At 50.6% G+C, this 24,083-nt stretch overlaps 1 protein-coding gene across 2 annotated transcripts in view; it reads left to right on the top strand.

The window, feature by feature from the left end:
• Window positions 1-24,083, top strand: part of BCAR1 (BCAR1 scaffold protein, Cas family member) — a 106,611-nt gene that overhangs the window by 55,224 nt on the left and 27,304 nt on the right. The window contains exon 1 of one of the 2 annotated variants that reach the window (XM_036751523.1): window positions 12,004-12,167. The exons of the other annotated variant lie outside the window; for it this stretch is intronic. Coding sequence (XP_036607418.1) covers window positions 12,156-12,167 — 12 coding nt within the window. The 5' untranslated portion in view covers window positions 12,004-12,155. Of the gene's footprint in view, window positions 1-12,003; window positions 12,168-24,083 lie in introns of those variants that run through there. 2 annotated transcript variants of the gene reach the window in all.

Raw genomic sequence — 24,083 nt, forward strand, 5'->3', positions numbered from 1 at the left:
TTTGTTAATTAACAGAAAGCCTTGTCCTTTAGCAGAGGCAGCTAGGTGGCACAGTGGCTAGGCTTGGAGGCAGGAAGACCTGAGTTCAGATCCAGCCTGGGACACTACGAGCTATGTGACCTTGGGCAAGTCAGTTAACCTCTGCCTGTCTTAGTTTCCTCACTTGTAAAAAAGCGATGATAATAGCACAAACAATGTTGTTATAGCTGTCCTGGAACACATGGGTCTTTTCTTGCTGTCAGTATCCTCTTTGGCACATACCATATTTCCCCATGTAGAAGATGTACCCTTTTCCGAAAAATTTTGGGTCTGAAAACTGGGTGTGTCTTATACAGTGGTTGTAGATTTTTTTTTTTACTTGCATTTCCTGCTTTTTCGTGCTTGTTGTCTTTGCACTCATTGTTACGAATTTGTTACCGGTATATTAGGTTACGTTTTGCCACGTTCTGTCCAGAAATGGCTCAGAAAAGATTTTTGTACAGTGATGAATTCAAGTTAAAAGTGATCCAGTTTGCAAAAGTGAATGGAAGTCGTGCTGCTGAAGGTAAGTTTGGTCCTCCTCCAAATGAGAAAGCAATCCGAGACTGGCTACAGGAAGAAGAAACCCTACTGAAAACACCCCGGCAGAAGGCCATGAGAGGCAAGTCAGGAAAATGGCCTGATTTAAAGAGGGAATTGAAGATATGGAGTGAAGAGCAAAGGGCAACTGGAATTCCTCTGTCCACGAAGACGGTTCAGCATGAGGCAAGAAGAATTGCTGACGAAAAAGAAGTTACTAATTTCAAAGGAGGACACAATCGGTGCTTCAGGTTCATGAAACAGAATGGACTAAGCATGCGTACACACACCAGACTTGCCCAAAAAATGCCTGAAAGCTATGAGCAGATGAATGAAACTTGAGTTTAATAATTTTATGTAATACTTTTTTTTTTTCCAAATTTTGGGCCCTAAAATTAAGGTGCATCTTATATACATGGGGAAGTACGGTAATCCCAGAAAAGTGAAAGTATAATCTCCGAGCTAGCTGGCTTCCTTTCCCTTGTGTCATCCTTCTTCCTGCTCCAGGCGAGGTATTTTATTGTCTTTATCTCGATCGGAAGGTCAATGTGTCTGTTAGGGAATGGGGACATGAGTACAATTGTGCCCTTAAGGGCATCGGGGTGGCAGGGCATCGCAGTGCACACACCTGAGTCCAAATCTGGCCCCAGATACTTATTAGCTGCGTCACCTTGGGCAGGTCACCTAACCTTTGTTCATCTCAGCTTTCTCAACTGTGAAATGGGGATAATTAACAGAACCTACCTCGAAGGGTTATTATGAGGATCAGATGAGATACTTTTTGTAAAAAGAAATTAGCACAGTGCCTGGCTCATGCTAAGTGCCCTATGCATGCTTATTCCCTTCCCCTTCCCACCTTATTGACCAAGTATGTCCAGAAAGATCATGACAGTGGTAACCATTTTTGCCCCATTCCACCAAGGCTGCCCAGATTTACAGAATTCTGTACTATAATAGCGGCACAGTCCATCTCCCAGAAGGTGAGGGAGACTCACTACTCTGCCGCCCTGTCTCAACCTCCCACAGAAATGGAGAGCCATGATAGGCAGGGAGCCAAGGAGGAGCTCCTTGGCTACTAGCCGTGGAATCAGTGAAGATCAAATGATTACCACCTGGTCCTTCTTTGGAAAGTCCACAAAAGTAAGGGGAGAAACTGTGACAGTGATGGGAAAGGGGGCCAGCAGTGTGAGGGCGACTGGGGGAAAGAGAATTTGGAGCTGGAAGTGCCCTGGGGAATCATCATACAGGCCTTTTGTTTTATAGATAAGGAAATTGAGATCCAGAAATGGAAATAATTCTGCCTAATGGCTCACAGCTAGTAAGCATCAAACCTGGGATCTGAATTCATGTCCTTTGACTCAAATCAGAATTAAAAATTTTTTCATTAATATTCATCAACAATATACAAAGAACAAGAAAGAGGATTATATAAGAAACTGTGAACTTCTGTCACATATAGTTTTTAAAGTATTTGTCAAGTTTAACAAGATGGTAACAACATTGCTATCATTTGTATCCCATTATGAAGTTATGTTTATTCTTAAAAATGTTTAATTGCTGCTTTTTTGATTTTTAATATTATTTACTCACCCCCATCCCCCTTTGGAAGCCTTCTCTTGTAAGGGATATATATGGTCAAACAAAAGAAATACACACATTGGCCATGTCTAGAAAGGCACGTTTCATTTTCTACCTCTAATCCGTCACCTTCTGGCCAGGAGATAAGAGGTGTATTTCATCCCCAGTCACTATTTTGATCATTTCTAAAGTCTTTCAGAGTTGTGTTAAGCATATAAATGGGTTCAGAAAATGCCCAGTTGTGAAAATGGGAAAGGGGAAATCCCTCCCCAGCCAGAAGAAACCCTCTGGTATCTCTTTCCCCATCTGTCCCAGCTGTCCCAAGGCTGGCACAAGAGGCATGGCATCCCATTATTCTCCCCCCTCTTCCATCCCCCCCCCCCCCCCCCCCCCCCGTCCTCCTAGTCTGACTCCATCCATCCATTGATCTGTGTGGGCCTGAAGGGTTTCCTCCTCTCCCAGGATACGGAGCCGTTGGTGGTGGGGGGAAGCGTGGGATATTGGGCAGAGCAGCCCATGTGGTAATAATTTTCACCAATGCGAGCCGAATGACTCTCCCCAGCTCAGTGGCACATTGCAAAGGTAACCCCCGAAGGGCAGTATTTCCGAAGAGGAAATGCCATTCTGGGAAGCGAATAGGGTGGGAAGGGGGGGGAGTGAGATGAGGGGAATGTTTAAGTGGAAAAGGAACAAATTCTTGGAATGCCTTTGTAAGTGTTTCCCCAATTTCTCACACACAGAGCAAGAAAGAGAGATACACAGAGGCATGTAGGGAGAAACAGAGATGCGCAGACAGATAGACAGAATGCAGAGACACACGTCAGTGCACTGATGCCCCCAAACAGTTCCCCCTCTGTCTGGGGACACTGTGGGCTTTGGTGGCTATCATCAGAGAGACGGTAAATGTCCTCTCCCTTTCTCCTGGATTTGTAACAAACAAATGTAACGGTAGCCTCAGCCTACACATACCCACCCACCTGGTTTGGGCTGCAGAAGGGGCTCTGAGGAGCCCAGGATTTCAGTTACCTCCTTAGGAAATGTGGATCAGGAACTTCTCACTGAACAGTTACTGATTCTGAAACTACACTTAAAACCACAGAAATCCTTAGGAATCTTTCTCCTCCCCATGCCCTGTGTCCTAGGCTCTTGGCTTTTTCATTTTCTGGGTCTCAGATCCCTTGGGATGAGGTCCTGTAGGTGAGGGTGAGAAAAGGAAGGGTGAGTTCAGCTCCCCTGAGAACACCAGATGCCTGGATGATGGGGTCAGGAAAGTGAGGGCAGAGGGCAACGGTCTGATATTCCCTAATGGTGAGGAATTCCTCCCCAAAAAGCCCTTTCCTCTTGCTCCAAACCCAAGAGCTATAAAGTAGCGGGACTCCAGGCTTGGAAATGATTCTTTCAGCCTTGTCCTGTGTTACAGCAGAGATTCCCAACTCGGAGCCTGGGGGGCTTGGAGAGGGGAGCTAGGGCTGCCATGGAGACATCCCAAGGGGTCCTCAGCTCCATATGGGCACCTCATATCTAACAAAATCCTCTACATGGACTTGGCAAAACAAAGCTATGTCTCCCACATAGAGAGAGAAGCAGGCTTGAATCCTCCCCTACTCCAGGACTGGGCTTGGAGTCGGGAAGCCTGGAGTTCTTATCCCTCCTTAATAGCTTCAGCTCCATGAGCAAGTCACTAACCCTAATTCTGACTTAACCTCTCCGAGGCCCAGTTTTGTTATCTCTGAAGTGGGGCTACCAGTAACACGGGAGATCTTAACATTTGGGGCTGTTGCAGGCAGTCTAGGGAAGCTTAGACTACTACTCAGAATATTTTAAAATGCATAAAAAGAGATGACAAACGAAACCAGTTATAATGAAATAAAAATCAACTTTTTTTTTTCCCCATCCAAGTTCCAAGCCCCTTGAAATCAACCTGGGGAATCTGTGGAGCCGGGTTAAGAACCCACACTGTCACAGCCCCTACCTCACGGCGTCGGTGTAAAGATCCAGTGAAGTCACGTCCGTAAAGGACTTTGTAGACCTTCGAGTACTAGATAAATTCCAGTTATTATAGTTGTGTATGTATCATTGCTTCACAAGTGTTACCAAATTTATAGTAGCTTTTAAAATCAGAGTGTATTTTTCATTTCTTTTTCTTTATCATGGATTTAATAATTTATCAGGTATATCTGAATGAATGAGTATTCATGGTACAGTTGTGACCCTTGGGTGGGGGCACTGTATAAGACATAATTTTGCTTGAAAGGGGGAGTCTTTTACTTGAAAAGGCTAAGAAGCACTCTGGCTGTATGCCTTACCTCCAATACAACCAGGAAAAGAATGAGAGATCTTAGTTTTTATCCTGTTTTGTGTCTTGGGTCCCCCTGGTGCTCTGGGGAAGAGGGTCCATAGGGACCCCTCTCAGTATAATGTTTTTAAATGAATAAAATAAAGTACATAGAATTACAAAGGAAACCAACTGTATTGAAAGTTATAAAAATATGCTTTTCAAAACAAATTCACAGATACCAGGTTTAAGTGCCTTAGGTGGTTATTATTCCCTCTAAAATGTAAGCTCTTTGAGGGGAGGGGCTGTGAACATAGCAAGGATTCAAGATCAAATGGAATTCTTCCCTCCCTCTCTTCTGTCAGTCTTGAGAATGGATCAGTCATCTCCTCAGATCAGGCAGTAGCATTAGAAAAGGGAGATAATTGGGGGGGTGGGGGTGGTTCTGGAAAGATGGTGGAATAGGTCAGATATTTCCAGGCTCTCCTGATTTTTTCCACAAACAGAAAATTGCCACAAAATGAATGTAAAGCACCAAAAATAAAGGAGTGTAGTCTATATGCCCCCATTCTCTTTCAGCTCAGACTGAGAGAAGCTTCCAGAAAGGGATCCTGCCCCATCCCATGCCATCCCAACCCCCCGTTCCCACATGGTATCCTTCTTAGTAAGGTTGTGTTCTGGGACTGGTGAGAGGAAGTAATAGGGCAAAGAAATGGGACAGTGTCAGTTATTTTGAAATCTGGTTTCTTCTAAACGAGGTTATGTCCCAGGACAGGATATTTGTTCCATAAAAGAAAAAAAAAAACAACCCAAACTCATCCCTCTGCAGCCTAATTCTTCACTTCCCCTCTGAGAATCTTGAGTTGAATCCAGCGAATCCCCTGCCCCAATTACATTTGGACTGCTGAAGGTCTGGAGGTGATGTTTCTCTGAATACACCTCTATCAAGACTGCCCATGTGCAGAGTTTGTACATGCTTCCCAGGGATTTTCCCCTTTGCCCCCCAGCCTCCCTACCTGCCCCCTAGCCTCACCTCTATATTCCCTTCTTACTTAAAAAAAAAAAAGGGAGGTGAGGGCTGCTGGTGAGGAGGAGGGTAGGGCATGGGGAAGGTGATTTGGGTCAGGAGGGAGAGGGGCTTGGATTCCAGAATTCCTGTGTAATTGATTTGGGTAATGCGGGACATGGCGTCTGATTCCTTGCCCATGGTTGTACAGCAAGTTATAGCTTGGGGATCAGAATCCAAATATGCCCCATCCAGTGTCCTTTTAACGTGTCATCCTGCCTCCCCATTCTTTGCCTTTGGGGCCTCAGTTTCCTCACAGGTAAAGTGGTGATAATCTTCCTCCCTCCTGTCCATTTTACGGGGTAGGATCAAAGAAAACACCTGCGATCGTGCTTGGCCAGGACTTGCAGTCAGATGCCTTGGTTCGCCTCTCCAGTCCACCACATATTTAATTGTGTGAATCTGGGCAAATCATTTTACTTCCCTGGTCCTTACTGTCCTCATCTGTAAAAATGAAGGGGTTGGATCAATGATCTCAGGAACGCTTTCTCCTCTAAATCTGTCATCCTACATAAGGAGGTGTTGTTGTGTCCCCTGGAGTCCGAACACCTTGGTGGTCTTGACCACAGAACTCTTCATATTTGCATTTCCCCCAGGGCATGTGCTGGCCATTCATTTCATTCAATAAACATTTGTTAAGCATCTGTTTTGTGCCAGGGACCAGGGACCCAAAGATAAAAAGGAACCAGCCCCTGTCTTCATGGATCTTACATTGTTTGAGGGAAATAACATGTATGAATAAGTAAATCCAAGGATATACAAAGGAATGGTGTGGGTGGAAGGATCAGGAAAGGCTTCTGGTAGAAAGGAAAAGCCTGTGCTGAGCCTTGAAGGAAGTTAGGGATTCTAAGAGGAAGGGAGTATAGCCTGGATGTGGGAAAGAGTCTGTGTAAAGGCATGGATGGAGATGGGAGATGGAGCACTGTGTATAGGGCACAGTGAGTGAGCCAGCACCTTTAGTACTGTGGCAGTGGCTCTAGTCAGTCTTTTAATAGTTTTCAAAATCTGGGAGGGAAGGAAGGGAGGAAGATAGGAAAGAAGGAAGAAAGGAAAGGAGGAAAGAAGGAAGGAAAGAAAGGAGGAAAGAAGAAGGAAAGAAGGAAGGAAGAAAGGAAGGGAGGAAAGAAGGAAGGAAGGAAGGAAAAAAGCAAGAAAGGAAAGTAGAAAGGAAGGAAGAAGGAAGAAAGGAAGGGAGGAAAGAAAGAATGAAGGAAAAAAGAAAAGGAAGGAAGGAAAGAAAACAAGGAAGAAAGTTAAGAAGTAAGGAAGGAAAGAAGGAGGGAAGGAAGGAAATATTAAGTGCCTGCTATGTGCCAGACACTGTGCTAAATGCTAAGGTCCTAGCCAGTGTCCGATCAGAACTCGGACAAATTGGACTGTTCAGAGCCCTAGGAGCAGCTAGGCTTTGAGGATGGCCCTACATCAGGTGAGAACACTTTGATTCACAGAGATAGAACTGGCACTGTGTTTGGAGCATGTCCGGCAGAGTACAGCCCCTGGCACCTTGCCTGTCCTGGCAGAGGACCTGTATTCCTGGGAGGAAGCCAGAGGCAGGGCTGAGCAGAGAAAGAAGCCTGGTCCCCACATGGCACACTGCTTCTCCCCCGCCCCAATATTTATCTTGGAAACAGGAAAGGTTGAGTCAGTTCTGCCCGGCTTCAAACCTGTGGTGCCGAGGAGTCTGGGTATTTCGCTCCAGGGACTGAGCTCCTAGGTGGTGACAGTGACGTCAGATCAGATGTCTCTAGTGGGTTTGAGATGCAGGGCTCTCCAAAGCTTCCTGCCCTGGCAGTTTGGAGATGCTTCTGGAGAAAATGATGGGGAAATGACGCTGGCCGATGAGATGGGGCTGCAGCTCAGTGCCTGGGACTCTGCAAAGAGGGGACTAGTTTTAATAAAAGTGATGCCACACATTTCTCTTGTAGTTTCCTTATAGCCACCCTATGAGGTAGGTGGGAAAAATAGCCCTTTTACAGATGAGGACACTGAGGCAGGCACAGGTTACAATGACTCGTCCAGCATCACATAGTTCATAAGTGTCTCAGTCTGGATTTGAACTCAGGTCTTCCTGACCGTAGGAGGGGCAGCTAGGTGGTGCAGTGGATACAGTATAGGGCCTGCAGTCGGGAGGACCTGAGTTCAAATCTGGCTTCAGACACTTCCTAGCTGTGTGACCTGGCCAAGTCACTTTACCCTGTTTGCCTCAGTTTCCTCATCTGTCAAACGAGCTGGAGAAGGAAATGGCAAACACTCCTTAAGAAAACCTTAAATGGGGTCATGAAGAGTCAGACACAACTGAAGAGGTGGGCCAATATAGTGGGAATAAAGGTAAGACTAGAAAGACAGGTAGGATTGTGAAGGGCTTCAAACGCTACCAGAAGATTTCCTATTTAATACTGGAGGCAGTAAGGAGCCTCTAGAGTTTACAGAGCAGGAGATCTGCCCTTATAAAGCTCCATTTGGCGGCTGAGGGGAGGACGGACTGGAGGCAGGAGGTTAATCAGCAGCTCTTGCTGCAGCCCAGGTGTGAGGTGAGGAGGGCCTGCACCAGGGGGTGGCTTGGTCATCGAAGAGAAGGCACCTGAAGGCAGACGTTGCCAATGTAGATGTGCCAAGACTTGGTGACAGATTGGAGAGGTGGGGTGAGAAGTACAGGTGAGAAGCTGAGCCTGTGACACAGAGACTGTCATTGGGAGGAGTGCCATGATCTCGGCAGTTATGGGAGGCTTGGCATCTTAAATTTAGCATGTCCAGTATAGAACTCACCCAACATTCCCCTCTCCCTTGGTGATGGGGTTCCTAGCTGGGCAGGGTGGGACAGGCTGCCCAAAGTAGACCCGGCAGGTCCTTGGGCTCACCTTGCTCTTGTCCCCCTCCCCACATCTGGTCACTTGTCTCTCCCTTACTTCCAAGCTGTCCTCTAAATAGCCTTCTGGCTCTATCCTTGCTGCCTACAAACCTGCACATCTCTCCCCCAGCCTTCAAAAAGCCTTCCCTCTTCCCACATCTCTCCTCTGTTTCATGGCCAAGCTCCTAGCAAAAGCATCTTGATTCATTGACTCCATTCGCTCTTCTCACTCCCACCCCAGTCCCTTTGCAGTCTGGCTTTTGACCTCATCACCCAGCTCAGAGCCTCCCTCCAGGGTAACCAATGGGCTTCTGTTCCCTTGGCCTTTTCCCAGGCTTCATCTTTCTAGAGAAGAGGATAAAAAGGCTGATGATGAAGGAAAGGGTGGGAGTAAGAGCTCATTGACACCCCCTGGATACTTTCTTCTCCCTGGGCTTCATAGAAGTTCTAATTCCCTTCTCTCCATCTCCTTGGTTGGATCAGAATCCACTTTGCTCTGTGTGTGGGGGTGAGGTGGGAGGGTGTACCTTCTCCAGGGCTACATGCTGCTCAGCCTCCCTTCTCTCTCAGCACTCTTCCTCTTCGTCAGCCCCAGTGGGTTTTCCTGCTGTCTCCATGCAGATGCCTCCAGATCTCCATATCCAGCCTTCTTCTCTGAGCTCCTTTCCACATCTCCACCTGCCGACTGGACATTTTCTGCTGAATGTATGACAGGCATCTTAAACCCAGGACATCCAACATAGAACTCACCCAACATTCCCCTCTTTCTAAACGGGTCTATTTCCGTCAAGGGCGCTGCCATTCTTCCAGTCATCAAGGTTCACAACCTCAGGCTCCTGGTCCATTCTTCACCATGCATCACCAGTTCCTTCTCCCATCTCTCCCCCTCCCTCCCCTCGTGCAGCCCCACCCCCGCCCCCATACTCCAGGCTCTTGTCACCTCTTACCTGGACTAATGAAAGAACATCCATTCTCTTCGCTCTCTGGCCCATCCTCCACACAGCTGACAAAGGGATATTTCTGAAGCACAGATCTGCCCCGGGCACTCCATTGTGTGTCTCGGCTAAAATATAAAATCCTTTGATATTTGGAGGATCTCAGTGTGCCCCAAGCCTCCCTTTCCAGGTTTATTGACCATTATTCTCCTTCACACACTCAACACTTAAAACCCCCCATCTTCTTTCAAGGCCTAGCCCCTTCCCACTTGGCCCTTCCCCATTACTGATGTTCTTCCTGCTGAAAATTACTGTTTCCCACCTCCATTTTTACTTTATCTGTGCACGTGCTCTTTTCTCCTTGTAAGTAAGCTCTTTGAGGACAGGGACTGTTTTTTGTCTTTGTGGGTACAGTGCCTGGTGCCATTGTGGTGTGGAATGAGTGTAGGGAGCCCCTATGATCATTAGAGTCAGAGAATGAGACAGAGAAATTTCCCTCCCGAAGCATCTGGCCTTAGAGCATCTCCCAGACCTCTCAGGTAGCCGCTGGCCCTGGGGGTCATATGGGTAAGAAGCGTCAAGAGTCATCACTGAACCGACCTGGCCAATTCTTCTGATGCTAAGATCAGGGAATCTTTCCCCTACGGCCCATTGCGGGGGGGGGGGGGGGGGGAGGTAGGGGTGTTGGGTTGCGGTTCTGCTTTTTGAGTCTTTGATTTCTGTTTATTCTCCAACAGGGCAGAGTCCTAGATCTATTCCCATCACTCTCTAGGCAACCAAAGACGTCACATATGACATTTGCACAGTTAATGAAGTCAACATCCTGGGATGTTGATTCTCTGGAGGAGCCTGGGGCAGGGACCGGTGAGAGAGCGAGGCTTTGTCTTTCCCCATAACTGGGTCTCTCAGAGTGAAGGTGGTTAATGAATCAGCTGTTTCTGCCAGGCCAGGTCTGTGGCATAAAGCATGGTGATAGTGGACATGGTTAGGAGGAGCTGGGTTAAAATCTTGCCAGAGACACTGGTTATGTTGCCCCAGACAGATCATTTACCCTTTCTGAGCCTCAGTTCACTCATTTGTGAAATGGCGGGGATTGGGATAGTGATAGTTAGACTCAGTGGCCTCTGATGTCCCTTCTCTAAATCTGTGATTTCAGGATACCATGAAATTGTACAATTGGCCTATGGAGTCTAGGACAGGGTTCTAGAATGAAATCATCTGCTCAAGGGGTATAGGCCTTAGGGGACTTTTAGACCAGCGTTGGAGGGGGAGTGTAGAGGGGAAGAGGAAAAGTTGTTCAGAAAATGAAAAGCAAGTTCATTTGGTTTGGGGCCTTGTGTCCAGGGCAGTCCTGCCCACGCCTGGATACTATACTCCCCCTGGTTCTCTGGTATTGAAATGGCTCTGAAATGTCTAGCCCTGAAGGACTCATAAAAGCTCCCTACGAGTTACAATCAGAGACATAATGAGGTGATTTCCTCGTTAAATCTTTCTCTCTTCTGTGACCTTGAAGGCAGCATCATGTTTGAGGTTGCGGAGGAATCGATAATTCAACCCATTAGCCATTTATTCGCTGGGCAAAGTACTGTGCTAGGCATTGGGGGTTGCAGAGATAAAAACCGAAATAATCCCTGTCCTCAAGGGGTTTATATTCTATAATATTGCCACCATTATCATTACCTATAAGTATTATTAAGCACCTACTGTGTGCCAGGAGCAAGCTGGGTGGCACAGTGGATAGAATGCCCCACAGGACCTGAATTCAAATCTGGCCTCAGACATTTACTAGCTGTGTGACCCTGGGCAAGTCACTGAACCCTGTTTGCCTCAGTTTCCTCATCTGTCAAATGAGCTGGAGAAGGAAATGGCAAACCGCTCCAGTATCTCTGACAAGAAAGAGTCAGACATGACTGAAAAAAAGGCTTGACTTTAATTTCCTGACTCCAGGTTCAACACCCGCCACCAGCTGCCCTTTGCTATTTGCCAGCCGCTGTGCAAAACCCTGGGTTTATAAACACAGACAAAACTAGCCCCTGCCCTCAAAGAGTTCAAATTCATTCCAGTGCTTAGCCTGGCACACAGTTGGCACTTAATAAATGTGTATTGTATTGTAATGCCAGAGAGATATGTAGGTAATTGGGAACAGAGGTTAGATACAGAGTAAATGGAAGGTCGTCTCTGAGAGGGAGAGACCTTTTGCAGAACGTGAATCTAGAAGAAAGAGAAACCAGACTTAAGCCGAGTCTACAAGGGGAGTCTGGCGGCAGTGAGGGAGAAGGCATTGTGGCCTAAAGCACGGAGGTGGGAGATGGGCCATTCTCGTTGGGAGACAAGCACCCCATAGACCCAGAGTCATTAATAAAGGCGGATGAACTTTAGGGCAGTGAGCCCGGAGCCCCGATTTCAGTTAGGTAGAGGTGCAAGGGAGAAGGTGAGAAGGGGGTGGGTTGGCGGCAGAGAGCCAGTCACGTGGCCCCTGCCCTCTCCCTCGAGGCCCCCGGGGCCGGCACGTGCTCCGAGGCCCGCCCTTCAAACAGCCCCCATTGCGCACGCGCCGCTCCCAGTCCGAAGAGGGGAGCGTGCTCCGGGAGGCTGGCGGGCGCTCGGACAGCCTGCGCCGCGGCGGCGGCTCATTTGCATGAGGAGCCCTCGAGAGCCAATGGGGAAGCGGGCCGGGCATGCCGGGAGCCGGGCTGGGCAGTGAAGGCAGAAGGTTCGCCGGCCCCTGGGCGGCCCCGGGCAGTGTGCTGGCGCAGCGCTGCGCGTCGGGAGCCGGGACCCTGCGGCGGCGGCGATGCGCTAGGAGCCGGGCCGTGGAGCCGGGGCCGCCCTGACCCAGCCACCCTCCCGCTGCTGCCCCGCAGGGCCCGGGCCGCCGGGCCGGGGCCCGAGAAAATGAATTACCTGGTGAGTGCGGCCGGGGTCGGGGTCGGGATCGGAGCCGGGATCGGGGCCGGGGCAGGCGCCGGGGCAGCCCGAGCGAGCGGGCCCGGGCTGGGACCTGGCGGAGCAGGGTCTCCGGAGTACGCCCCTCCTTTCCGGCACACACCCCCTTTCTGCCTCCCGGAGGGGCGCGCCCCCTCCTCCTGTCCCTCCTCCACCGCGGGCAAGCACTCCCTGCCCCTCTGCTTCGGAGAAGGAGACGCACACCAGTTTTAGGTGATCCCCCGCCCCGAACACGACGCCCACCCTTCTCTTCTGTGACCCCTCCCTCCGCACACCCCTTCTGTTTTGTCCCTCCCTCCTACAGCCCCCTCCTCATCACACACCCCTTTGCTTCGGAGAAGGGCGGGCACCCCCTCCCATAGGACCCCTCCCTGCACACACACTCCCCTTGCTTCGGGGAAGGACGCATATCCCCCTTTTCTTCCCGCACACCCCCCTTTCCTTCCTGCACACCCCCTTTCCTTCCCGCACACCCCCTTTCCTTCCCGCACACCCCCCTTTTCTTCCCTCACACCCCCCCTTTCCTTCCTGCACAGCCTCCTTTCCTTCCCGCACACCCCCTTGCCCTCCCGAACACACCCCCCGCTTTGATTTGAGGAGGGGAGCACCCACCCACTCCATTTGCTGTGAGTCGCGATTCGGGCGAGAAGGGGTTAAACGAGTGGCATTTCCTGCTAGGAATCCTTTCGGGGAAGCCTAGCCTAGGTGGGCTCTGGCTCAGGTGATCGCTCTTTCTGGACCCGTCGACACCCGGCCGACAGCATCTGGGGGCTCCCTGGTCCTCCACACCCCTCCGCCCTTCAGCCCAGAGCAGGCCGGGGGACCGGGGTTCCCCTTGGCTCAGGCCCAGGTGGTAAGAAGTGGGGTCCGTGGCTAAATGTGCGTACCAGAAAGCGCCCCCCTCCCCACCTAACCTCAGATTTTAGCTGTCCGAAGGTTTGGACTGCTCGGTTTGCCAAGAAAGGTAGAAAAGTTGCCGGCGGGGGGCGGGGTTGAATGAAGCCTGGGGTCCTGCTTTAGTGGTCGATTTTTCTGGGCTGACCCGCCTGCCGTTGGCTCTGCTAGGGGAGGAGGTGGCTGTGGCTCTGGGCCTCCCCTTCATGACCTCCTGCCCATCTGGGTGGAGGTGGGAGGGTCCTTTGGAGTTGGTGGAGTAGTGGTGAGTGATTGACATCAGTCGGGCTGATAAACAGTGCCTGTGCACGTCAGAGGCTCTGGAGTCTGTTAATGATTCACCCGGGGAACACAGCCCTGCTAATCTAGCAAGGGGAGGAAGGGAGGGAAATCGGAGGAGTCTCACTCGCAGCCATCCGTGCTTCTTGCTCCTTCTACCTGCTATTGCAAAACACCAGGTGTAGGCTGGATCTCGGTACTCTTGGAAGGAACCAGAGGACTAGACAGGACCTGCTAGGGTGTCCTGTGTCTTGTGCAGGGACCGCCCCATTCCTACAGTGACCTTGTATCCAGATGCCATTTGATTTCGAGGTGTTTTCTCACCTCCTAAAATCTTCATTTTCCTATGTTTGTCTATTTCCTCTTAGTTAGGCCTAGGCCCATGATAGTTATCTATGTCTTTATATCTTTATAGAAAACTAGAAATCAGAGGTGTGGGAGGCTGTTGAGGCCTAGCAGGTTGCCAACTTTGGGATAGGCTCCTGATGCTGGGTTATGATACAAGACTGATGCTCTCCCCACCTCACCCCCACTCCCATCCTTGCTCCAGTATTACTGTAAGAGTTCCCATTTCCTTTCCCTTTCCCCCCCAAACTTGGTCAGAACCAATGAGATAGGCTGGAGTGTGGGCAGTGCCATGCTCAGCTGGGAGGAGCAGGTGTGCCATGAGCTCTTATCAAGGTGCTTTTGGCAGGGTGAAGGAAGCTCAAGCTGTAGAAGCAGGTGGAGTAGAGGCAGGCTGGGCCAGCTCCCAGGAACAGGGGGTGTGGAAGATGGATCAGAGTCTGCCTGCTTCTCTCTTCGGCACCCCTTCCCCTGAGGGATGCCAAGGAGCTGGGGAGTTGGTTGCCTGTGCTGGGGTGTTTTTTTTTTCCATGCCCCAAGGGCGCAGCCTTTGCTGTTCAAGAACCAGAAAGTCAGTACAGGTGTTGGAGCAGGAGGCAAGTCTGGGCTGGAGAGATTTGTGGGCTGACTGTTTACTTGCCAGGGCCCCGGTGAGCCAACACAAGCTCCTCACTGGCTGGCTTTTGGCCCTGCCGAGGGCACAGCCAGGCCACGGAACAGGTTAAATGAGGGTGGAAGCGTGAAGAAGGTGGTGCCCTCGTCTAAACTGAACTTTCCGTGTTTCCCTGGAACGGCCGGGGCTCTTTTTAATGCTGTACATTATAACTCCCTGAGGGTGCACCTTTGGGAGGGATGGAGTGAACACACTTAGGGTTCTGGAGATTGGAGAAAGAAGGGACTTTAGAAACCATCTGGTCTAGCAACTCCCTTGATCTCACAGATGGGGAAGCTGAGGCATTGGTGGCAAATGTCCTCCGGCTACAGAGCTGACCCTTGAGGTACCTAGTGAACCAGGAGTAATTCTGTTGCCTGGGTAGTCTGCTTTTGCTCTGTGCCTGGCGCTGTACTTGACAGAAGGGGAAGTAAAGGAAACAGAGGCAGAGTGAGAGAGGTGAAGTGCTGTCACCGGAGGCAGACCGAGGGCTTCTGTTCGGATCTTGCTGATCTGAACTGTCTCTGTGATCTTTAGCGAGTCACTTAACCAGGACTGCTTGTGTGTCCGTCTGGCTTCTCAGGTACCTTCCAGCCTTAGATCTGTGATGCTTGTCCCCTCAGCTGTACAGTCTTGGGGGTGGAAGAGCAGCATGAACACGGGTCAATAAATACATAGAGATGTAATTTCAGAGGGATACCACTTTTAATTTCTAACGTGGCAGATATCAAAAGCTGTAACCCACAGGAACAAAAACTCCTTTGGGGCGGAGCCTCCGTAATTGTTAGGAGCGTAAAGGCGTTCTGAAGCCAAAAAGCTTGAGAACTACAGAATTAGATGATCTCAGAGTTGAGTGTTTCCTCTGTCGGCCTCTGCCTCCAGCCTCCAGGTCGTGGTAGCCAGCTTCATTAGCATTAATAATAAAACAAATGTGTGTCCTTGTATTGGTGGTGTCCAATATCAGCCTTTTCTCCAGGTACTTCTGTAGTCTCTGTAGATAATGTCTCTTTCAAATTAACAAAACCAGAACACCCATGTAGGAAAGGGGGAGGGGTGTTGGGGGGACCTTTTTTTTTTTTTTTAACTAGCCGAAGAGACTTAAAGTCAAGGGGAGGGAGCACTTGATTTGCCATCAGCTTGAAAATCTCCGGTTTTGAGGCCAGGCAGCTTTTTTTGTTCAGTCATTTAAGTCATGCCCAACTTTCTTGACCCTTTTTGGTGTTTTCTTGCACTCACTAGAGTGGTTTGCCATTTTCTTCTCCAGCTCATTTTACAGTTGAGGAAACTGAGGCAAACAGGGTTAAGTGACTTGCCCAGGGTCACGCTACTAGTGAGTGTCTGAGGCTAGATTTGAACTCAAGTCCTCCTGATTCCTGGCACACTGTCCTCTGTGCCACCTAGCTGCCCCTTGGTATCCTTAGAAGTACCAGAAAGAGAGGGAGTGTAAGGGAGGAAGCTAAAAGTTGATGAGCCCCCTCCCTTTTCTAAACTGCCCTGTCTGCCAGCCCCCTGCATATCCTTATTGGAAGTAGGAAAGGGGCCACTTAGCCTTGTGTGTGTGCCTCTGATACCCACTGTGGTCGGCTCAGGTATTCATTCCTATCTCCACAAATACCCTAGACCTGTTAGCACAAGCTGTGACTGAGAGGAAAATTGAGGAGAAGGAGAAGAGCTTCCCTGTGGCAGCTTCAGACCAGCACTAGAGAGCTCAGGTATTATCTGCCTGACTGGGGCCTCTCTGCTGTCAGGAGGTAGGTGAGGGCTTATCCTCTTCTCCCATGATCCTCCAGGAGTAGCACTAAGGCCTGGACAGAGTATAGACTTGTGGCTCCTTCCTGCCTGCCACTCTCTCTGGGTTTCACACGGTCCCCTACCCCACCACACGTGTGCTTCCAGATTCATCATCTCCCCTGATTGGAGAAGACTTCTCAGAAATTGAGGATTGAAGCCGTTTCTGGACTATCCTCACAAGAGTCTGTCTGAGATGTTCATTGATCCATTGAAACTGGTGGTGGACTCCTGGCACATAGGAAGGAGTGTGCCATGAGAGAAAGCACTGGATGTGGGGTCAGAAGGCCCAGGTTTGAATCCTGGCTCTGACCAGCTTGTGACCTTGGTGAAGTCACCCTCATCTATCAAAACAAGTCAGGTGGCTGGCCCCCTTTCAGCTCAGGCATTCTGTGTGATTCTGGTGGTAAGGGCAGTGTTGGCAAGTACAGAGGCAGTGTGCCCTATTGTGTCCCTGCCGAGCCCTGGAGATGGGAACCCCCTCACCCAAGGCCCTTCCAGGCTCACCCCAGCTGAGGTCAGAGAGCACAGATCTAGGCGGAGGCGTCTCTGCTCTCCCTCAAACAAAGGGCTCCTCTGTGTGGCAGGCAGTTAACGGCCTGGGCTTCTCCCAGACACAGTCCCCTTGTTGATCTTAGCCAAGAACAGGAGCCGAGTGCTGCCAGGTCCCTTTGGAAAAGGGTTCCATCCTGTAGCCTGAGAAATGGCCTCCTGCAGGATGTTCCATCCCATCCCTTGCCCGGCATAGCAGGAGCAGGCAAGAGCGAATTTATCGGTCACTTGGAGGGGGATGTCTGGCCCTCCTAGGTGTAGGGAGGAAGTGAGTAGGGGCTTCTGGGCTGCTGGGTATGGAAGACCACAAGGGCTAGAAGTTGGTTCATTGTCCCTTCCCTTCTTGAAAGTCAGAGCACTAGTCAGAAGCTCTGAGCTCCACGTTTACTCCATCCTGGCCCTCAGCCCTCTGGGCAGTGAGAAGCTATCACACCGGCTGAAAGGGAGGCAGCAAGAGGCAGAGATTTGGCCAGTAAATCTGCCATCTCCAGAACTGCTGACCCAAGCCCCCTTGCTGCTTATGCTCCAGGCCCTGAGATCTGGAGTTCTCTGATGACACGCAGATTTTCTTGCCAGAATCTTCCTGGTTTGGAGGCCCCTTAACCGGTGATATCTTTCTGGATCAGGCTAGGAGAGGCTGGATTTTACCAGGCCCTGAGCTGCAGCTGCTTTCGGTCCTTTTTCCAGCTCATCTGATTGGTTTTCCTCCCTGAGACTAGAGTAGAATTTTCCCTCTCCTAGGTAACATTTAGCTTCTGGGAAGGTGCAGGCCCCATTTGCTCTCATTCATTAGTGCATCCTGGGAACATTTATTTGACACCTACTACATGCAAAGCCCTGTAGGCACAGATATGTCTCCCTTAAGTCCTGAAGAACAAATTGTGGCTTAGTTGATTGAAGACATGATGGATTCACTTCTCTTTGTTTGCCTAATAGATCATAAGGAAGATGAAACCCATGCATGGGCAGGCAATACCTTAGGCTTAAGCCCTTTTGGTTGAATACTGGGTTTTTGCAGGCCATAGGCTCCCCTGGTCCGGTGCCCTGGCTTGGGGTTCCCCATCTCTTACTCTCAGTTGTATCCTTTCCCATTGATAACTTGGAACATACTTAGGTGAATATTTGCATTTTTCTAGCTCTCATAATTTATTTATAATTCCTATCTAGCTTATACAGCTTCATCCTCTCTAAGGCCATAGTGAGGCAGCCTGTGTCCTTTGTGACAAAATAGTTTGGAAAAGGGGGTGAGCAATGTTCTTTGGCCATGTTCCGTAGATGTCCCTACTGGACCCATAGGCCAGGGACCTCTCAGCTCTCAGGAAGAGTTCCAGAACTGGAACCTCTTGGGGGTGTGGAGTGGGGGTGGAAGACAGATTCTTGCCTCTGCCCTGGGGTCCCTGCCTCTCCTATGAAATTAGTCCAGCCGGTATCCAGCAGCAGGTTAGAAACCATATGAACCAGAAAAAACCAGAAGATTGTACTTGGCCTACTCCTGAGGCTTTTAGATTTTCAGTCAGCCACAATCTGTACTCACAGCACAGCTCTGTGTATGAGGGAAGGGACAGGACTGAAGAGAGATTTCCTGTTCACTGGCAGGCGAACAGTTTTCTCCCAGTAATAGTCATATTTCGTTGTTCACAGCACAATTCTGTGGCTGGTCTCATTTGGTCATCAATACAGCCAGCCCTGTGTGGTAGGCAGGGTGTGTATGTGTCTTTATTTTACAAATGAGAAACTGAGGCCTGTGAGATAAAGCAGCTCTTTCGGGGACTGGTAGATGACCGATTTCCCAAGTCAGGCCTCTTGCCACCATTCGGAGCTGCTCCCCTGCTCCCAACCCCTGAATTCACCCCCTCCTTCCTTCCCCCCTCCCCAGCTTGCTCTGGGTACCTCAGTCCAGGCTCTTTTGTTTTCAATAAATCCCAGGTTCACTTCCCTTTGACACTTAGAGCCTCAAACTGCAACCTGAAGGCCCAGTCACAGCTGGAGCCAGCAGCCCAGTTAGTGAGCAAAGACACCAAGCAGTCACACTTACTCCCTGGTGGCAAACGTCCAGTTTTCCCTGGATCTCCAGAATGGAGGCCACTGCCGGTCGCTCTGTGTGTGTGTGTAGTGCCAGGCACTCGGTTAGAGAAGGGTCTGGAGGCCTGTGTTGCCTGAGGACTCCCCGAGATGTACTTGTAGGACACAATGAGCCACATTATTTGTAGTGGAGAGCCCTCAGCACCCAGCCCCTTGAACACCCGTTTGCTAACAACTGGTTTGTTGTTCCACGTGAAGCTGGCTGGTGGAAGGTTTCTGACTGTGGCGACTTGGCACTGGTGCCCACTGGGGACCCCCCTTGCTGTCCTAGCCCGAGAGGGGGAGGGGAGCTCCTTCATGTCTACACCCAGAGCTTCTTTCTGCCTGGCTGTTGGGCAGGAGAGAAAGCCTGGGCAGGTGAGCAGGATCCAGAGGTGGGCTAGGCAATTGACCAGTCCAGGCTTCTCATAGGGTCTTCTGAAAGTAGAAACTCTGTACATTGTCCAAGAAATTTGTCCAAGGTTTTCTTTCAGGCAGAAAGATGAGGAAGCCCTCATTTGTCTTCCAGCATCCTAAATGTTTAATAAGGATTTTTTGCTCACTTCCCAGGGGGCCAGCTCTAGGGCTAGAGGCAGGAATAGACCGGCCTCCAAACTGGCCAGAGGGGATATGGCTATATATGTTGTCAGCTCCCCAGGTAAGGAGGTACACCTGACTGCAGCAGGATGCCTAGCCCATGCTGGCCTCCTCTCAGAGTTCAGGTGAGGCAGTGCCTCAGTTTGCCCAGTATTTTCCCTATTCTCCAACCAGCATGGGCTGATGTTCTTTTCTGATCAGTCTGATCACCAGACTCGGCCTTTCCTTCTTTTGAAAAGCCAAGGGCCTGGGGAGGAGGTTGTGACCATACAGGTACATTCAGGCCTAGCTCTGATCACGGCCCACCCAAGATCATGAGGCCCTGACTTAGTCACCTGCTGTCTGGATCCCAGAGATCCCACAGCCACAGCTTGGAGTCTGCCCCCAGGGAGAAGTGGAGTTATCCAGTTTCAGGACAGAAGGTACCTTCGGGGACTTTCTAGTCCAAATCTTGTTTGGAGAATGAAGACGTGGAGGCCCCCAGGGTAATGAGGTGACTTGTTCAGGGTCACACAGTAATGTTTCTGGTAGAACCTGTGTGAGAACCCATGACTCCTGACTCTTGGTCCAATGAGAAGACATGATGGAAAGAAGTCCATGGCATTGCTCCCAACTCCCCTTTTCTGAGGCACAGGGCACATGCCCTACGAAGTCCCAGCCCATTGAAATGCCAGCCCAAGTAGCAGCCCAAGAGAGGAAATCCAGCACCTTGAGAGTCCTCAATAACAGTAGTAACCCCCTTGATGCACCCTTGAACATTTGCCAGATGTTTCATGATCCCCTCTCTCATTTGATCCCCATAGCCTCCCTGGTCCCGTTTTACAGAACAGGAAACTGAGACTGAATTTAAGTGACTTGGCTAGGGTCACCGAGCTAGTCAGTCTAGGAGGCAGGAGGCAGGAATCAAAGCTGTTCTTCCTGCCTCCAAGTGCAGTGATACAATTGTATACAAATACAAAATTCATCGCACCACACTGCTTCAGGTGAAGAGCTCGGGCTCCTCAGGGTTGGGGAGGAGATGGGACTTGCCAGTGCTGTAGAGACAACTGGTGGTTCAGTGGATAGAGCCTAGGTCCTGGAATCAGGAGGGCCAGAGTTCAAATCCAGTCTCAGACACTTACTAGCTGTGTGACCCTGAGCAAGTCCCTCCCTCCCAGAATCCCAGGGGCTCCCAAATGAAGGTGTTTTGTGGTGGAGCTGGCCAGGTTTCATTTCATAGATTCCAAGTCCAAGCCCTCTGTTTTATTTGACTTCATGTGCCATCTTTTTTTCATTTCTCAGTATATGTGCCCTCTCTTGTAAGAAAGGAAAACTAGTAAACTTAGCAACAAAATTACCCTGTCTGATAGTTTACCCAGTATTCGGTGCCCGTAGTCCCTGTCCCCCGCCTCCCCCCCCACCCGCCCCACCTCCTCCCAGAGCAGGGCTGTGTGTGCCGTAATCTGAACCTGAAGAGTTCCTCTCCTAGGATGGAAGTACCTTCCCTGCCCCCAAGGTAGTTTCAGCCTTCAAGGTCTAAGGCCTCAGAATAGACTATACAATTAGCAGCAGTCTTTAGCCAAGACCTGCACAGACATTACAATGATCTCATGGGTGGGGGTGGAGGAGCACAGTGCAGCCAGCCGAAAGAGGGGCCAGCCAAACAAAAGATCTGGGCACCCAATCAGAAATTAACTCCTTAGGACCTCGGTGCTTCTCACCTGGTGTCCTGTGGGGGGTCCCTAGGCACTTCCTGTCCAGAGTTCATTCTTGGCCCTTTTGAGGATGGAAGGCATCCCTGTGCCAGGAGCACAGAGGCTGGCCACAGTGAATGGGTCTGTTTAATTCCTGAGCAATCCAGAGTTGGGTTAGATGAGGAGGCTTCTGTCAGGGTTCTCCATTGCCTGGGCCTGGAGGCCTTTGCTGAAGGGGAATTCCCTTTTGTCTCCAGGGTGGGCTGGACTTTGCTGTCCTCCGGACCCCCACCCTTAGTCCTAGGGACTGTCAGCCTCTGACTGGGCTAGAGGGGAAATTCTCCCTCTGACTCACTTTCTAGGCACTTCCTGTCCATGGGGAAGGTGTAGGGGGAGGGGTGGGAGCTTGCCACCCAAAATGGAAATGAAGCCTGGGGTGGGTGGGTGTGATAGAGAGAGGAGGGGAGCAGTGAGCGCCTGTGTTCTAGGGTCACAGCTGTAGGCGGTCCCTTCCCCGCCCCCCCTCTCCCCGACAGCAGCCAGCTTTTGGACAGGATGTAATTCCAGAGGGGAGGCAGGCTTAAGACCATATTTGGGAAGTCTGCTCCTGGGACATCTCGGCTCTGCTCCCCAGCCTGGCTGGGTCTCATTCATAGACTTCTACTTCTGCGTCAGGAAGGAAGTGAGCTGGTGGGTGGGGTAGGGGGAGGTGAGAGGGTTAAGTCTCTACTCCTGCCTTTTCCCCAGCACCCCCCTCCCCCTCAATTAGATGATTATCTGGCTGGGCTCCCCAGCGGCTCTGCTGAATGTGTTAGCTGGGGCTTCCTCCAAGCCAGACCCCCTAGTTAAGCATTCATCAGATTTAGAAATTGAAGGAACCTTAGAACCCCTTGGTTTTATATTCAGGAACCCTGAGGGCCCTGAATGAAATGCCTTGTCCAAGGTCATACAGTAGCTAGAGAGGAGTGAGCTTCCAAGCCCAGACTGACACTCCCCACTCTGCCAGCTGCTTCTGCAGTTGTGCTCAGGCATCCAGTCGGGGAGTTGTAGGGATATGTAGACCCTCCCTGGCCCATCCCCACCCCCCATCCTTCTCTCTGGTTTCTCTCCAGCTCACCCCAGCTCACTCACCCTGATTCCCCACGGAAGGGCCATCCTGTTTTTCTGTTTACATTCCCAGTAATTCTCTGTTTCCTCTTGGCTTCCAACCACTCCAGGTCTGGCTCTCCCTGGGGCCCAGAACAGCTGGACTGGCCTGCAGCAATTTTCCTGGGAACCGCCAGCAGGGAGCCAGCCTGGCTGCCCCGTCATGGAGAGCAGCAGCTGCCTCTGAGCCCCCAGCCCTTCCCCCACCTTCCATGCTTCCTTCCCTTGCCCCCCAATTATTTTGGGGAGACAAAACTCAAGCTGTGCTGGGTTTGGGGTTCTGGGGTTCTTTCAAGTCCTGGCGACTTTAGGTAGATCATTTAACTTCTCTGGCCTCGGCTTTCTCATCTGCAAAGAGAGGTTGGAGAAGGCTTCCTCCATCCCTAAGTGTGCGATCATAGCCCTCAGACCAAGAGCTTTAAGGCAGAGAAGAGAATTTGCAGGAGGCTTCCAGGGGAGCCAAGGGAGCCTTTTCTGCCTCTGATCATCTGGAAATAGTTCATTAGCTCTGCTTAAATACCTCCCGGGATGAAGAAGCTCCTTCAGCAACTTGCCTCTTTGTGTGTTTACACCATTTGGGTAGGCTGGCGTTTGTGTTTGTACGGCATTCAGGTATACATTGTGGATTGTCAGCTCTACTGCCGTGCTCCCCAAAGTGCTTGATCTTGAATCCAGTGGTAATGGGCGGGAAGGGAAGAATCACTTATGCAGCTCCTCCTTCGGACCAGAAAATGCACTAAATATTATCTCATTAGATTTTCAGAAAAACCCTGCAGGGTGGGTGCTGTTGTTATCTACATTTTATATTTGAGGAAACTGAGGCAAAAGAGGTTAAGTGACTTGGCCAGGGTCATACAAATAGTAAGTGTCTGAGGCTGGATTTGAACTCAGGTCTTTCTGACTCCAGGCCCAGCCCTCTGTCCACTGTTTGCCCTACAGGGTTATATCCACAACTTGGGCGCTGGACCACTTGTCTCTTAAACGGCCTCCCTTCCCACCCCCCCAGTTTGCTAGCTGTCCCCATCAGCTGTCTTGGGATTCCATTCAACAAATAAGTGTTTGTTCAAAAGCTCCCATGTGCAATAACTGTTCTGGACATCGAGTAGATGAAGAACCTGAGACACAAGCGCTGTTCTCCGAAGTCTGTGCAGTTTGATGGGGGGGAGGGGAGACAAGTGTTCAGAGAAGCAGAAGTCCCCTTCCCTGGCAGGGGTGGTCAGGGTGGCAGCTGGTGTGGGGGGGTGAAGGTGAGGAGAGACCTACCAGGCATCCTCAGGTGTGCCTGGAGCCTCCTGGAAGGGGAAAGGGGGGCCCAGAGGGGTCCTGTCCCTCAGCCTGGGCTCATTCAGCCCCCCCCCCAGAGTCTGGCTGCTGCTTCCTTCTTAGGGGCCTGGAGGCTTGGCTAGAATTTGGGGAGTCCTATGTTTATAGAACCATATAGAGCTGGAGCAGGGCAGGACATCTTATTCCCATGGGACAGATGAGGGGTCCAGCAGCCTTTTAGAAGTAAGGTAACTCAGCCCTGGGTAGCTGATGCCTTCTGGGGGGGGAGGGTTGGCCTTCTGGTGGATGAGTGGAGCCTGGATTTGGGGCCCAACCTGGCTTCAGAAGTGAGTCAGCTCATCCCCATGGTGCCTGTTCAGGCTGTGACTGACTCTTTCTGCAGCCCAGCTCCAGAATCTCCTTCTCTGTGAGTTTGACACTAAATGGAGTAATGTGTCAGGAAAACCCAGGACTGCTTAGTCACAGCCATGAGGCAGCAGAGTTTAGTGGAAAGAACATGAAACCCACAGTCAGAAGATCAGGGTTCAAGTTCTGACACTGCCACTTACTGGCTGAAGTGATCTGGGCCAAGTCACTTCTGAGCTTTCGTTTGTTGAAATCTGTCAG

The sequence above is a fragment of the Trichosurus vulpecula genome, chromosome 3 (assembly GCF_011100635.1).
Source record: "Trichosurus vulpecula isolate mTriVul1 chromosome 3, mTriVul1.pri, whole genome shotgun sequence".
NCBI lineage: Eukaryota > Metazoa > Chordata > Mammalia > Diprotodontia > Phalangeridae > Trichosurus > Trichosurus vulpecula.